Consider the following 17,739-nt stretch of genomic DNA (forward strand, 5'->3'; position numbering starts at 1 on the left):
AAATGAGAGAGCAAAACAATGTGCTTCTGCACTGCAAGTGTTTATAAACTCATAATTTTGTCCTCTTTATTGCCAAGTGTAAAGGAAAGGGGTAAAATCTGTCATACCTCCTTAAAACGGAAAATAATTTGTAGGCTGTCAGTAGAGAATAAAGAAGCTAATTGCAATTATTATAAGCAAAGGGAAGACGCGGGATAAAAGGCAGAAAGGTCTAATTCCTGCCTCGGGTAAGTTATCCGTACTATGAATGATTTCATTGGTGTAGCACCTGAAATTAAAGTAGTGTATTGTAGTCAAAAGAATTATCCTTAGCTAGTCTTCGAAAATAAAAGATGATGTGTATTCCATTTTCCACTCAATTAACCCTGGCGTGCCGCAGCGATCAGTTCTGGTGCCAACCATGTTCCTGGTTCATATTAATGATCTCTTATCTGTCACCCACAATACCATCCACTCATATGCAGATGACTCAACACTACATATAGTTCATTCACACTCAGACACCCATTTACAAAGTCTAATATCTCTACCTCTCAACTCAGTACAGACATCTCCATAAATCAAGACCTATCTACGATCAGTGAATGGGGACAAAACAACCTTGTCTCTTTTAATGCTAGTAAAACTAAATATATACAATTTACTAATAGACAGATATTCTCAGATTCGTATATTGCCTTCAGTGCTACTATTATTCCCATCTCCAAAAGTATTGAAATTCATGGCGTCTCACTTAACAATGCCCTCGGCTGGACCTATCATGTTAGATCACTTGCTAAAACCGCCTCAAAGAAACTTCGATTATTTTACAGTCCGTAACTTCTTCACTGACGAGCTGATAGCTGTAATGTATAAAAGTCACATGCGCTCTCAGCTTGAATATTGCTCACCCTTGTGGAATGGATGTGGAGAGATTGCATTAAAACAATTGGACAAAATTCAGAACAAAGGTGTTAGAATTATTAACAACCCTGCCATTACATATAAACTACCACCCTACAAGTAAGAAGGAATATTGCCTCCCTTGCATTATTTTACAGATATTTTTATGGCAAATGCTCAGACGAAGTTGCGTTCATGGTGCCACCTCTCCATGCCTTCCCTCGTGCTACACAGGCATCTGGTAGCGCTCATGACTGGAATGTCACTCAGCCATATTGCAGAACTTCTGCCTCTCAGAATTCTTTCATTCCCCAAACTGCATCTCTCTGGAACTCGCTTCCCCAGAGTTTTTTCCCCCCAAACTTGAACCTACAGCTGTTCACGTCTGTTACAGATACTTTATGAACAGAGGACACCAGTAATCTGGTGCTTTGATTTTTTTTTTTTTTTTTAATTCATTTGTTTTTCCTTCTTCTGTTCTGTTATTGAAAAATAAAAATAAAAATAAACCATCTGAATTTGAAATCTTGGGAAGCAAACGAGGTCTAAATATGCCAAATCAGTTCACTTTTGGCAAGAATTTTGTCAGAGTCGCGCATGATATCACGATGCCTTCAAATACTGGGTTCATTACAGGGACTGGAGTCAGTCTTCATCGAGATAGTACAGGCTGCACACATCCCTGGAACATGACACTTCCCTGACCGTTGGTGAGGATGGCTGAAAAATGTGCTGTTTATGGCTAAATAATGTGGTAGTAAGGTAGATTTAGAGAAAATAAGAAAAAAAAAAAAGGTAACTGCCTACAACTTTAGGGTCGGATCCAAATGCAAGTTCCCCCTTAATTTGTTTTCTGAGATATCGGAGCTATTGTAGGACTCGCGCACGTTTGCGGCTGTGGTGTGGCCCGCACCTGTGTACATTGTTGCCAAGTTTTCTATACCGTTATCTCTCTCTCTCTCTCTCTCTCTCTCTCTCTCTCTCTCTCCTGGCGGGAAATGAGCCACCCTGAGTATTTTTGATTCTTTTATAAGTTATTTATAATTGTGCTTTCATTTGTTAATTTGGTTTTGTTATATTTAGTAGTAGATGGAGTGTCAAAGTTACTGTCTGCTGAGAGGTTTGTTACGTTACTGATTCATACACCCCGACGTAGTGGGGTGTGGGTGTAGGTGTGGGTGGGAGTGTGGATGTGGGTTTGTTGGGGTGGTGGTCCAGGGGGGAGGGGAAGTGTGAAGGGGGATTTGACCTGAGACACCCAGGAGGGATTAAGAAGGGAGGGAAGGGGAAGGGGGGGCTGGATTCACCTACCACGTGGTCAGTATTAGAAGAGAGAGAGAGAGAGAGAGAGAGAGAGAGAGAGAGAGAGAGAGAGAGAGAAATTACGTGTATAGATATATGTGCATCAATAGGAACAATGTATATCAGTGTGTGCAGTATGTACAAAGGAACAAATGAATACAAAGAAGGCAGTGACAGACCTCTCTCTCTCTCTCTCTCTCTCTCTCTCTCTCTCTCCTGGGTGTGTAAGTATTGCCACTCACAAGAATTACATGAATTATTTCTTTTACTTTGGATATTGGCATATTTCTTCTTTTTTCAGGCTCATTATCTTATATCCATAACTGTGATATTATTACCCACCCTAAAACTACGCTAAAAACCATTAAAAGTGACTACAATATCTTTTAGCAACACTGTACAATATGTATGCCATGTTTCTGTGTTACTGTATAAATATTTTATGCATAATAAGATTACTGTTGATTCATCCATCAAAATACACAAGTGTAAGTTTTATTCATCTGAATATATCGAATTTGTGATGCCTTGTACATAAATAGCTTCCGTTTCACATCGCAAGTTGGGGAAACGTGGCACCATTGTACACAGGTGCGGGCCACACCTCACCCGCAAACGGGCGGGATTCCGACTATAGGCTCCGATTATCTCAGAAAACGGAGGGGCATCGTGACGTCACAGACAAGCCCCGCCTTCCTGCGTACAGACTGACTGGGTGTATTTGAACTTACGAAAGCAAATACTCCAGGAAGATGGGGTTAGGCTATACAACACGCAGCGCACAGAGTACTGTAGTACATTGCACATTCATTCAGATTAGGAAATGTATCTAAGTGCCATCTTCTTATATATCATTGCCTCATGTTATTCATTTTACGTAATTATTCCCCTGATATACTATTTATTTTATTTGATGTGATGTGATGCAGGCACAAAGTATTTTCCTAATATTTTCTATGTTTTCAATGTCAAAAAAATGGCTGCAAAAGGTCAACTAAAATCATTACTCGCCTTTAGCACTATTATATCTCATGAACGGTTTGAGCTATCAACATGAAACCTTCAGAGGAACAAGATATGGCCAAAATCTTGGACGAGTTCGAAAATGGGCACTCAGGAACCAAAATGGATGTCAAAGGTCAAATAGTTCTTATCGCCTACATTTAGCATCATTATACCTTATGAACGACTAGGGATATCAACATGAAACCTTCAAGGTATCAAGATATGGCCAAAATCTTCGACTTTGCCAACAACATATGCTGGCGAGTGTTTAGCATTCGTCTCCCGGATGTTTTTCTTTCATATATACTAAGGCTTTGCTTAATGTATGGTAGTACAGAATGACCAAAACAATCTGAAATTCTGCCATCACTTCTTGGGCGACTGTACTGGAGTTGTTCGGTATTTGGGAGATAATGAGATATTTTTAAGCTAATCATACACTAGTGAAGAACGAATGGGAGGTGTATCATTGTTAATTTCATTGAAACAGTTATACATCCTTTAGGTGCTTATGGGAAACGCATTTATTCATCAAACCTTAATTTTTTTTACCTCACTAAAAAGACGCTTCAAATTGGATGGATAACACTGTAACTTCATTGAGTTACACTACAAGTAATTGCTCATACGCTAAATGCTACATAACTGCCACAGTAATAGTGATTAAAAATGAATGGCGGAACCTGGCTGAAAAATAAAGAAATTACCCGCCACCAAATGGGTTATGTAAGGAAGTAAAAGTGTCAAGTCTACTCATATGCTGACCTCTGAAGTTACTGTAGAAGTAAAGGTGGCGTTGTCAAAGTCCCACTGGGTGCAAGGCTGCTGGACAGGATTGCCCGTCGTGGCGTCCTCTGCCAGGTAGCTGCACGAGTCACTGAGGGGACGGGGAAGGGAGTGGTAAAGGGGTGGCAACACATATTCGAGTTGACAGTGGGAGGACTCATTTGTAGGACATATTTTCAGCCAGAGCAAAAGATTAAGGGCGCATTTGCTGCTGATATGGGTAATTTCTGTGTCACATGTACTTCCAACCATACTTTCCTGGTGGAGCATCTACAATCACGTTAAAGCAGTGAAGGCCAACTATAGATAATCCTTCTATATCATATAATCTTATCATCATTTGTACTATAATAATAAAACATTCAAATCATTTGTAGGATGCCCTGAAATGAATATAACTTGCAAGATCTAAAAACAATCAAGATCTTTGTCCGTTGTTGTTGTTGCTGTTGTGCCCCAGTCTCATCTTGATGTGAACCCAGTGAACTGCAGGCTGAAGTTTCCCTTCTGTAGCCCATCTTCCTTTTTTCACGGGATAGGGTGAGTTGGGAGACGTATGCATAGATGGGCTGCAGACCTGTGTAGTTATATCAGTGCATAAGCCAATGCATGAAGATGTCCAGATAATTTGTAAAGAAAAAGACAAGAACCCTTCGTCACACTTAACGTTTCATCGACTGTGGGACTAACTGACAAGAATGTGTAATTACATGAGGAGAAGTACGTACTGTATCTTGAGCATTCATTTCATGATCAGCTCTTCTGCTCTCTTTATACTATGTAAAAAAGAAAGTACTAAGCGCCACCAGCGTGAATAACAAGATGCTCCTTCCATGAACCCCGAGTAAAAGATTGCCAAGATCAAGATGCTTTCTTTTTGAGGTTCTTGGACATAATACTGTTAAAAGAATGAAGGTCATAGGATAAGGTAAACGAAAACTGTAGAAGACGGTTGCAGAGTTGACGACTTGCACTGACGAGGGACAGAATATTCAATAGCTCTTGCATTGCAGAGATGGATTTGAGACTGTGAATTGGCCGCTAGATGCATCTTGCGCGCTAACAGTAATTACTGAGGGACGAGAACGAACAGTTTAGAACAGCAGTGGCAAAAAACGATAGTAAAGGGAGAGATTCAATAATGCGGTGATGAGAAAGAGATTGAAAGGAGTCGGCAAGAGAAGGGAGTTAATAAGACAAGTCCCCTTGGCCCAAACATACCTGGAAAAGCTGCATATGATAAGACATTCTTCACCCACATACACACAGGAACATGTAAAGTCCCTGTACAAATGAACAACTTAACAGAACTCATGAAGCTGCTAGAGCAAGATTAGCAAATCCAGGCTCCGAAAAGCAGATGCTAAAAGGAAAATAGTTAAATTTTTCCTTGATATTTCCCAATGGAAATATCAAGAAGGGTTTAGGAGGATTTATGAGGAATTAAGTTTTAAAGCATTATAGGTAACAAGGATTCTGTTGCCTGTGTCAGAAGTAATGTGCAAGTAAAAAAAAAAAATCGTTTTGTGGTTCTTGAGCTAAATGCTATAAAGAACCCTGTGAGAAACAGGTAGAGAAGGGGAGGGTGGAACCATCAGCATATGAGTAGATAGGGCTAAAAGTACAGGAATACTGAACAGAACGATATATGCCTCCCTGTGTCCAGTGAAACTGGGCATTCTCTCTCTCTCTCTCTCTCTCTCTCTCTCTCTCTCTCTCTCTCTCTCTCTCTCTCTCTCTCTCATTCTTGTTACCTCAAGATTATTCAGTTTAAGAAAGGCTGCTCGTAGGGAAGGGGTTGCCCAAAGCTCCAGAGGTGAATAAAGCACTCTAAGCGTACCGTAATAGGAATTAAGTAAAGAATACGTCATATGACTGAAGTACTGTAGTTAGCAATGTTCATGCTTTCCTTACAACAGTGGTAGAAGTTGTCGTGATTGTTGTGGCACCAAGTTCATCTGAAAGTAAGCCCGGTGGACTGCAGGCGGAAGCTGCCTTTTTCCTGGCGTCCACCACTGTTCTTTCAGGGGACATGAAGGACTTGCGGGACGTTTGCACAGCATATCTGCTCTGGCTATATTAGTGCCACCACGTGGAAACGTTCTTTTCCAACACCACTGTTGGAAGCTAAAGTATCATATTTACACGTAAATCCTCACTTGTACTTCATGTTGCATAAACAACGAAACAATAAAAGCAGTATTACTTGAAAATAATATCCATAAAGTGGTATTTTATTATCACTCAAGCAATAGAATTATGGCTAGCCGATCTGTGCTGATACTGTCTGTTGCACTGATGAGTGGTTGATAAGACGGGGTCAGTAAAGTCATTTGCAACGCTGATATAAACAAAACTTTGATGCCTTCGCAGTAACGACTGTGATTTAGCTGCTGGTAGTATCCCACTCTCTGATGGTATAGATTTTGTTTTCCAGCTTCATACAGGAAAGACTCATAGTAGCGGTTGATTCTCGCTTGAGAGAGTTAGGCAAAACAGGGATGAGAGGTTGAACCTAGACAAGTGCTACATGCCAGACATAATGGGAAAGTGATGCACATAGATCCCTTAAGGAGCAGTGACCATCGAAGGAGAGAGAGAGAGAGAGTATCTCAGGACCTGTTTCATGAAGATGAAATGATTCTTGGGACCCCCTTTTTTTTTTCTTTTTTTTTAGTATCAAGCAGTCGCTCGACATGGATCTTCCTGTCACCCGTTATAGAGTTACTATTTCTGATGACCCATTCAGCTAAATATTCTCCCTCACTCATCAAATACATGACCATTAATAACTGTGGGTTTCTTAAGAATGGGAATTGCAGTCATGATGATATAACATTATTTTGCTCAAAATTAACAAAAAAATCACTTCCCGATTAGTTCAAATGTTCAGGGACATCTTGTAAAATCCGTTGCACTGCATGACTTACTCTTCATAGGGAAGGTCGGATGGTGAGGTGTAGGAGGTGTTGGCGGGTGTGTTCTGGGCGTCTGGCTGGAGGACGAGGAGGGAGGTAATGGCTTGGGGCGGGGGGATGCACGTGTGGTTGATAGGTGGAGCCACAAACACCCCTGCTATAGCGTGGTACGGCAACAAGGAGTACCCTGGTAGTGAAAGGAGATGGCACCAGTAACAACAACTTTGTTTTGATGTTGATCTTATTTCTGTATGCTGAAGGAGAACTTGTCATGAGGATAATGGTAACAAATGAAATTTTGTTGTTTTCCACCCGGTGCCTGCATGATGACACTTCTTTTTTATACATAATAAAGAGGCAATGTTTAAGAGTAGTAAAGTCCAGGTCAAGAAATAAATGGCAGATCTTATCATCTGTGTTCCATGCGCCCTGCAATCATCAGTATTTTCCAGTAATGTGCGTGGCATGGTATACAAGTATGGGTTTTAAAGGGGTCATATTCATACACCTTTATCAGTCATTACAACAGTATTTCCTTACCAGAAACTATGTGTCTAGAGGAATAAGGGCCAGAGATATGAGGCAAAATATGTTGCCCCATTTCAATAGACCATCTAGAAAATTGGTAATTTTCAAAATAAAGATTAACTCGGCTTTTTATGAACCGGTTTTATTTTTTCCAATAATTTTTTTCCTTCTTTAAAGTTTTATTTTCATGTCAAATTTCATGCACCTTCAAGAACTAGAGTGATAAATGAAATTAAATGTATTTCCAACACTGGATGGGCTAACCTGAAAAACTGCAAATTTCAGTACAAACTCTGTTCTATTCTGATGGCTCTGTAGCTATTTCATCCTCTGATAAAGCAGATCTCTTCGCTCAGACTTTCTCCTCCAGTTCCACCGTAACGATTCCGGTGCTGTTCCTCCATCACTTCCCCCCTCTGACTTCCTTATGGGTGACATTAAAATATCTTCAACTGATGTATATTCTGCCATCACAAGCCTCAATACTAACAAGGCATATGGGCCTGATGGCGTCCCTCCTGTTGTTCTCAAGAACTGTGCTTCTGTGCCTACACCCTGCCAAGGTAAACTCTTTCACTTTTGTCTATCTACTTGTACTTTTCCTTCTTGCTGGAAGTTTACTTTCATTCAGCCAGTCCCAAAGAAGGGTGACCATTCCCAACCCTCTAACTATCATACAATTGCTATAACATCATGTGTCTCAAAAGTTTTCGAGTCAGTTCTTTAATAGAAAAATTTTAAAGCATATTTCCTATCACAACCTTCTTCTGATCGTCAATATGGGTTCCGTCAGGGACGCACCACTGGTGATCTTCTCACCTACCTTTCAGACTCCTGGTCATCCTCCTTTCGGGACTTTGGCAAAAGCTTTGCCAATGCACTTGAGATCTCAAAGGTTTTCGATCGAGTCTGGAATAAATCTTTAATTTCCAAACTGCCATCTTACAGTTTCTATCGTTCTATCTGAGTCTTCATCGCTAGCTTCCTTTCTGGTCGTTCTATAGCCGCTGTTGTAGACGGACATCGTTCTTCTCCTAGATCTATCAACAGTGGTGTTCCTCAGGGCTCTGTCCTATCACCAACTCTCTTCCTTTTATTCATCAGTGACCTTCTAAGCTGTACATCTAACCCTATCCACTCGTACGCTGATGATTCCACCCATCACCTTTCCATTCAGTTCTCGCAACGTCCATCTCAACAGTTACTTCAACCCACAAGAGATGAGGCTATGGCACACCTAATGTCTGACTTGGGTCGTATCTGTGACTAGGGTAAAAATAATCTTGTTTTTAATGCATCAATGACTCAGTTCTTACACCTATCAACCCGACAAAATCTTCCACAGGAGTACCCACTAATGTTTAATAACATTCAGCTTAATCCTGCATCATCCTTGAACATGCTTGGGGTTTCATTCACTCGGAACTTATCTTGGAAAGATCATATTACATCTCTCGTAAAATCTGCTTTCAAATGATTAGGTGTGCTAAGTCGACTCCGTTCCTTCTTTACCTCCGCACAATTGTTGACTCTATACACGGGTTTTATCCGCCCCTGTATGGAGTACAACTCTCATGTGTGGGGAGGCTCCCTACATACAGTTCTTCTCAATAGCGTGGAGTCAAAGGATTTTCGTCTCATTAACTCTCCTCCTCTTGCTGGCTCTCTTGAACCTCTGTCTCTTCGCCGCACTGTTGCATCTTTATCTCTTTTCTATCGTTACTTCAGTGGTCACTGCTCCTCTGAACTGTCTGCTTGCATTCCTCCACCTCTACGACGGGCGCGTAACACCCGTCTAACAGCAAACTCTCATCCCTTTTCTGTCCAACTTTTTAATGCAAGAGTTAACTGTTACTCCCAGTCCTTCATTTATGCAACAGTTCAACTCTGGAAATGTCTACCTCTGTCTGTATTTCCAGGTAGCTATGATCTCTAGTCTTTCAAACGCAGTGTGTCCAGGTATCTAAAAATGATCGGATCTTGAATTTGGCACTCTCTTGTATCTTGTTTTTCTCTTGGAAGGAACGGTTTACGGGCCTTTGGTTTCTTCTTCCTGGCATAAAAAAAAAAAAAAAAGCCCCCCAATTTTTTTCTATGCATGCGAAGGGAAAAGGTGTGCACATGACGCATGGTTGTCTTATATTTTCATGTTTAAATCTATGTTGCTGTAGCGACTTAGGTCCGTTAATTTTAATCAAAATGCCTCCAACAAATTGTAGTCGGCATTGGAGAAACATTTTCGAATTGAAGGGATTAGATATAGCGTTCATTAACTCATTTACCACAAATGGTGTGCAATATTTTGACTGTGGCTAACACTGACTGGGAAACACATTCTCGTGATGAAAGGTTAAGGCAGCCACAACGCTTATTACCATGAAGCTGAGGCAGAAACCTATTATTTACTACATTTACTTAACTCCTTCACTATAATGGCAACTTTTATTACCTCGCCTGGATGGGGTCTCCAAAGTATTGGTTTTGGTCGAGTTTTTTTGTTTGTTAGCAACAATACGAAAAAAAGAATAATGAAATTACATGAAACTTTCAGGATATGTGGGCACTGGTCCCAAAAGAAAATCGAGTGACCCTGAAAGGTCAAAATCAAGGTCACGGATTTTCAGAGGGCGATAACTTGAAACCGGTTGAAGATAGAGATATTTGCTATTATGAACATATAGGAACTCGTAATATTGGCTGTCATTTGGCACCAAGATCTTTGACCTGGAGAGACCATGAAAGATCAAACTCAAGGTCGCTGATATTCAGGGGGCTATAAGTCGAAACTCCTTGAAGATAGATATTTACTATTATCAAGATAGAGGAAGTCTCTTATCGGCTTTTATATGGCGCCATGGTCTTTGACCTTTAATGACTCTGAAAAGTCAAATGCAAGATCACGGATTTTCAGAGGAGGTAACTTGAAAACATACACATGGATGTGGTTGTAAAGGAGGTGTAAGGTAGGGTAGTGGATGTGGGTGAAATGTGGAAGATTCCGGTGTTGCTGCTTGCTGATGATACAGTAATGTTGAGTGAAGATGAATGGGAGTTGCAAGGTTTGGTGAATGAATTTGGGACAGTGTGTAGGAAGAGGAATCTGAAAGTGAATCTAAACAAGAGTAAAGTTATGGTGTTTGAGAGGAATGAAGTCACAGAATGCAAAATGAGGTTGGATGGTGAGGATATGGAGAATGTGAGTGCATTCAAGTACCTGGGTAATGTGATGAGTAAGGATGGAACTTTTGGGGGTGAAGTGCTTGACAGGGTACAGCAGGGAAGGAAGGTTGTTTGTTCACTGAAAGCAGTGATAAGAAATAGGGAGGTGCTTATTGAAGTTAAGTCACCGCATGATAGTATTGTGATCCCTACCCTGACGTATGGAAGCGAGGCATGGACCTTGCTAGAGGGGAATGAGTCAAGAGTAAGAGCAGTGGATGTGAGTTACTTCAGAGGAGCACGTGGAGTGACGTGGAGGGACAGGTTGACGAATGAAGAAGTGAAGGAACGTTGTGGGTTGGATGTGGATGTGGTTGAGAAAATCAGGAGAAACACACTGAGGTGGTTTGGACATGTGGAGAAAATGGAGAATGAAAGACTGACTAAGAGGGTGTATGTAGATGAAGTGGAAGGAGGGAGAGGGAGGGGAAGACCGAGGATGAGGTGGAGAGATGGAGTTGAAAGGGTATATGATGTTGAGGAAGGGAGGAGTGAGTTGGGGGGAGAGCAGTCAAACGGTGGGTGACAGAGTGACTTGGAGGCTTTTTGTCTGTGGCCACCCTTTGCGGGATTAGGGCGTCGGGCTATAGATAGATAGATATTAACTTGAAAATAATTTGCGCCATTACCTTAGACTTTTATTGTGTACTGCACTGACACTAAATGGCAGTACCTTTTCAGTATTTAAGGGCAATAAAACAACTGCTGTCGGGCGACGTTTGTTGTCCCTGACACCACTTGTTCCTTACTCCTCCCGTCTCCACATGACTTTATTCAGCACGGGAGAAACCTTTATAAGTAGAAGGATCAGATACTGTCTTCATTTAAACCCTTCATTGGTATAGGGCTCTTCTCATACTTAATCTAATGATCATCGTTCAAAATTGGTTACACCCCATACTTGGAGGTAACTCTCCTAAGTTGAATAAAATTGTCTGGAGGTAGAGATTAAACTGACATAGATATAATCGCACTGTATGAGTCCACTTGCAAAAAAAGAAAAATAACAGTAAGTCTTCCAATACACCCTGAAGAGGACGCACAGCACAGTCTTGCCATCCCCGGCCGACTAATTCAGATTAAGTGGAGCCACTGACAGTGAAGGAGTTAATGAAGGCTATATCTAACTACTGTAGTTTAGAAAAAAAAAATGTGTTCAGTAACTAAATAAAATACTTTGGAAATAGCATATGAATAAAATTTGAATGCCTATATCCCACTGAAGAGTTGATCTCTCCAACACGATGATATTTACACAATTTTATATATAAATATATAACTTTGTGGAAAGCTGATGTTAGTGAAGTGGTTAGGGAATCACCCAGGAAGTTCTCCACTACGAATAGTCTTCTCAAAGTTAAATAAATTCGTTCGGTCCTAGAAAGGATGAAAGTCTTACAGTACATCATGGAGAGGAGGTACAGCATTGTCCACTTTCCGGTGCCCAGTTTTGTCAGGATGGCGTCGAAGTTTTCCTCCATGGCGGCTACAGGAGGAGCTGGTGGTGGTCCAGTGGTTATGGAAGTGATCTGGTGTCCAAAACGGCTCGAATTTGATGCCGGGCTGCGGAAGGGAACAGGTTAGTGAGTTGATCATATTCAAAGATTTTATTGGGCTTGCACACAACACACCGACATGTCACAAAAACATCCTTGTCAGTACAATTACACAGGTTATGAATCAGACAACCCTATTATGTACTCAATATGGACTGCCGGTATTAGTGCCGAATTGGTGACGTATGAAGGCATAAGGCATGGAGGAGGTCTACTGGACACATATTCCTGTGATTTTAAGAAGCTCACACTTGGCCCTATTTTCGCCTCCTTTGTAGACTTCCTGACACCCAGGGATGCAGTGCTGCCGGGGCTCGCCGGAGCGCCGTTCCGGCACCTCAGGATATGGGTGGTGTGGTGGGGAGAGAGAGAGAGAGAGAGAGGATAGAACAGTGGCTTTTGGGTGGTGGTGGACGGCAGTAGGAAAATACTAGTTTTGCATGATTTGCATCACTATTTAGTGTGTATATTTACCTAATCGTGTAAGAGTGTGTGTGCGTACATGTGTGTGTGTGTGTGTTTGCCTGTGTGAAAGTGTGAGTGTACGTGAACGCTTCCTGTCCATTTTTTGCGAGACGATAACGTCACGCGTGTATGTCGACAGGGTTACCACAAAGACAATACCGTTCGATTCGTTCTCAAGTCGCTTGGGAGGTCGATAGTTAGTAAATAAATATCGCTAATCACTAGAATACTGCCAGGGTCAATAGACCATCACTCATAATGGCTCAAAATTACCAATGTCTATATCAAAATAATAAAGCTCTAGGCATAGCAGAAGTGTAACTAATTTGACCATTCGTTACATCTGACGGCAAAAGCTAGCTGCTAACTAGATAGCTTTGTCATTTGTAAATTTTAGGCGATATCCAAGAGGTTTTATCCAGCTTTCAAGCATTATTCTCTTGTTCTCTATATTTAGCAATATCCTAGCAACTTTTAGGAATTGATGTAGCGGGTTTTGCTATAAAACTTGGCAACGCTAGTATTTCAGTGGCAATTTTGTAGGCCATGGTGGCTGGTGGTCCATGGATTACTCGCTAATACGGAAGTTATTTTTCTCACAAACAACCCATCATGGCTTCTGAGCAAACAACATTGATTTCTTTCTTTCGTAAAGAAAATGAAGAGTGTAAAAGTAAGATACAGGAGACTGGTAACAGTGAAAGTGGCAAAGTTGTGATTTGGCTGCTGCTACTTCAAATTTTCAAAAAGGATCAACATGCAGTTCAGGAAGCAATAGCGCTCTGAAGTCTAGCTTGTATCCATGTTCAGATATTTGGACTGAAGAAATGTGGATGAAAAAGAAAAATTTATCCATGGTTAGACTTCAAGGGTGATAAACTTGGGTGTAAACTATGTGCAGGCACAAGCAATGTGACAATTTTTTCTTCCTAGGGCTTGAGACTATCAGATGAGTGGCAGACGTACCAAGTATCCTGTTATGTAGCAGATCGAAGTACACGCTTGAAGTCTCTCAGGAAAAAAATTGTTGAACATAAAGGATCAAAAACTCACACTGCTGCTCAACGTGTTCAAAACGTAACTAGTGAAGATGCTCTTGGAAAACTCTGTGATGCCATGAATGCTTCTCGTCTGAAGACAGCTTGTTCAGTTTTTCGTTCTGCATATTATTTAGCTCAAAATGACAGACCATATTCTGACCATTTTGGCTTACTGGAACTACAAAAAAAAAAAAAAATGGTGTTGACACTGGAATTGGACTGCATTCCCGCACGAGTGCCACGGAAATAATCACATTGCCATTAATATGAAAAAGAAAATTTACCAGCATATCAAGCAGATAAATGGCATAATATCTGTTCTCATCGATGAATCAACAAGTATGAGCATTAAAACAGCCTTGATAATATACCTGAAATGTGAAAGTGATAAGGAAGGTGATCCACATTTCATGTTCTTGGATCTACCTGATCAGAAAGCAGCAATTATTGCTCGGTATCATTTGGACTGTCTCAGTATCCTTGGGTTTGATGACTCGTACTTGAACAGAACCTTGTAGTATTGGCTAGTGATGGGACGAGTGTCAAGCTTGGTGTCAGATCAGGTGTTGCAACGTTTCTCAAGGAACATTACCCTCATATAATAATTTGGCACTGTCTTAATCACAAACTAGAACTTGCAGTAGGTGATTCAGTAAGAGAAGTGCATGGAATTAATCATTTCCAAGCATTTATGGACAAGTTGTACTCAGTTTACAGTAGATCATCTCTAAATCAAAAGGAACAGGCTGAATATGCCTCACAACTAGAACAACAAATTTGCAAAATAGGTCGTGTTTTGGGCACCAGATGAGTGGCCAGCTTGTTTCGAACAGTTTCAGCAGTGTGGCAAAATTATGAGGCACTGTGTTTTCATTTTGAAAAAGCAATGAAGGATGAAACAAGATCTGGAAGTGATAGAAAAACGTATGAAGGTCTGCTGAAAAAAAAAAAAAATCTTCAAAACAATTTCTATTGGATTTAGCTCTAATGTATGACACGTTGCATGAACTTAGTTTACTGTCAGAGTGTCTACAGAAACGCACTACTTCCATTGCGTATGCAGACAAACTGATCACACGGAGCATAAAATTTCTGCATGGACTGAAAGAAGAACCTGGTACCAAGACTTCAGAAGCTCGAGAGACAAAAATGGGAAGTTTGGAAGAATTTCCATAACAAGCAACCAAAAATTTGTCTCCATTAATTATCAAGTTTCTTACTAGTCTTGTTAACAGTTTGCAACATCGGATGTTCAGAATAGCATTCTTGAAAGGTTCTCAAACGTCTGAACCTCAAAGTATCTATAAATCACTGCTAAAAGAGATGTCTGTCCTTGAAAAAGCCTACTGGCCTGATGAAATACCACTAACTTTGGAGAAGCTGAAATATCATCTCTCTGTAAGAGGTTTAAGCTCTCTTCTTACTTTGTACTGAATGCCTTTAGAGACTATGTGGAAGATCCTGGGCGTCACATCCCCCAACATTTACGTCCATTAATAAATTGTTCACAAGTTATTCCCGTTACTACTGCTGGTTGTGAGAGGGGATTTAGTCACATGAACTTGATAATAACAACAACACGCTCAAGAATTCTCATAAATCATGTATCAGCCCTTATGTTTGTTAAACTACATGGACTTCCTCTAGTGCAGTGGAATCCTGAGCCGTAAGCCAAATCATGGCTGCGGTACCACAGTTCAGCAGATGACACCAGGACAAGAGTTGCTTCAGACCCTCAAAAACATATCACACCTGACCCTTTGTGGAAATTATTGTGAAACTTCTCACTGGTGGTGGTATTTGGTAAGTAAACTCCATAAATTGGTAAAATATGCATTTGCCAATATGTAAGATTTCTTTTTTCCTTTTTCGCTTGATAATTATATTTCATGATAATTAGTAAGTGCAGTCTGCAGTACTTACTGTAGTCATCTTTAACATTATAGATATAAGAGATAGGAAATGGCAGGCTTTTGTCAGGTCCACTAGAGCTCCGTCACCTATAAAGTTGGCACTGCACCCCTGCTGACACCTCTTCCTTATCGATGTGCTATCTTCTTGATATTGATTGAATCTTGGTATGATATGTATCTTAATTTCAGTGTCGTGAATTACGTAAAGGAAAGAGCACTACCCACTTGATGAAACTGTTTTTTGTTGTGAAGGTTTCACGTATGTTATATATCAATGTGATAAGGATAATACCTGGTGCAGGTCGTAAAGTGCGTTAACGGAACTACGAACGTGCAAGATACGGATATAAATTGGTAAAGAAAAACATTATTAAGGCACATTTCCTAAAGAGCATGCACGTGAATACTAACGTAATTTCCTGACCAGCAAAAACTGGTCAGGAAGGGTTGTTATGAGTCAAACTGACAAGAGTATGATCCACAGACTTGTCATCCTTGGTGGGGTCGTTGATGGGATTCATCTTGGGTGGTGAGAGGGCAGCATTGACACAACACTGCTTTATGCACAGTTGCCACTAAAAGTTCTCTAGCACAAGACAAGGTGTTTGACTAGTCCCGTTTCTTCATCATATCCAAATAACCAGATTTTTGTGGTAATGCAAATTTTTAAACCCGTCGTGGGCAAATGGGGTCCCTGAGGACCCTAGCATGTTTTTAAAATGTTGCCATTAAGCCATTTTTTACTTCCACAGCCTGGCCTCTCATGACTTTTATTGTAAATGGTTATTTTATATCCTCATAAATTTTGAGCAAAAAATCTCGCACGATGAAGGAGTGGCATTGCAATAAATGTCAGTGGGGTCCGCCAGGATCACACCTGGCCTTTCATGTGACTAATTTTTATTATATATTTTTTTCAGATATTTCAGATTATAAACATTAGGACAATGTCAATACCAGCAACAAAGTTTTGTGCCTCAATGGCGGTGGCAGAAGGTGACCAAGAAGAAAAATTTTCAGATGGTGATTTATCTGTATCTGACGCTGATGATTATGAAGTGCTTGAACGATCGGACAGTGAAATTAGTGTGAGTAGAATTGAGTCTCCTGTGAGTGCTGATAATTCTGAAAATACAAGTGGTGGTAGTACTACACAAGATGTTCATAAAGAGGATAAAACAAGAAATTGTTGTACCAAATTTGAACATTATAGGGATAGTTTTATTTTATGATCATGCTAATTTACTTTGCACATGAACTTGTTATTATTTTGAGAACCTGTTCCAAGAAAACTGACAATCATACATTCAAATAAGTGTAGAATCAGTACTTCCACACTCAAACATTAACAAAATTGTGGTAAAATGAGAAAATTTTGTTAGAATAATAATAATAAAAAAAGGGACACTTGGTGGGTTGGTTCCACGTGCCGTGTCCTGGGCAACATATGTACAAAGTTTAGTAGATATAACTTTATGAATATGGCAGAAATACACCACTAAGGTTTGGGGTCCGCTGGGACCCCATCGGCCTTCCGTGTAACTTGGTAACCCCTGGCCCACGAACGGTAAAAAAAACACTCATAAGCTTAACATACTAAGCACAACCAGGAAAGGGAGTGGTATCGAAACCAGATCAGTGGAAACTCAGTCCCGAACCTAACCACTGAACCAAAAATAGAATTCAATTCGATTACCAGGCAATGGTAAGCTTTATGTTTTTTTTTTTTTTGTTTACATTTCTGTGATGAATGGTGCATCTGCCTAATCCAGATGAAGATTCACGAGAACTTTTGTTCACCTGCATGCTAATTGACTGACTAGAAGAATTAATATCTTTGGAAAGAAAAACAAACATTACAGTGAGTGATGAGGAGAGAAAGAAGAACGTATAAGTACAGGGTGGACAGAGAGGAGATATCAAGAGTGCTAACACCAGCCTTCCCTCTAGTCACAGATGACTTTCATTATAACTGTACAGTAGTTGTAAAATGACCTTATAATACCATCTAGATTTCAAAGCTCATATTCTGTATATTTTCATTCATTGGAAGAAAAATATAATTGAATATTATTACATTCCATTAAAGACGTCATCATACAGGTAAGCTCAAACGTGTCACTGT

General features: G+C 40.3%; 1 protein-coding gene across 1 annotated transcript in view; it reads right to left on the reverse strand.

Annotated features, from left to right (window-relative positions):
- LOC145406353 (organic cation transporter protein-like) overlaps positions 1-12,121 on the reverse strand; it is a 135,925-nt gene extending 123,804 nt beyond the window's left edge. Inside the window, exons 1-3 of the mRNA XM_080277516.1 lie at positions 12,040-12,121; positions 6,906-7,080; positions 3,955-4,066 (exon numbers count right to left, since the gene is read on the reverse strand). Of these exons, the coding sequence (XP_080133642.1) occupies positions 3,955-4,066; positions 6,906-7,080; positions 12,040-12,121 (369 nt within the window). The remainder of the gene's footprint in view (positions 1-3,954; positions 4,067-6,905; positions 7,081-12,039) is intronic.
- Between the last annotated feature and the right edge of the window lie 5,618 nt (positions 12,122-17,739).

Source organism: Coenobita brevimanus, chromosome 8 (genome assembly GCF_032717465.1).
Source record: "Coenobita brevimanus isolate Jiangsu-jjx chromosome 8, ASM3271746v2, whole genome shotgun sequence".
In the NCBI taxonomy this organism is placed as follows: domain Eukaryota; kingdom Metazoa; phylum Arthropoda; class Malacostraca; order Decapoda; family Coenobitidae; genus Coenobita; species Coenobita brevimanus.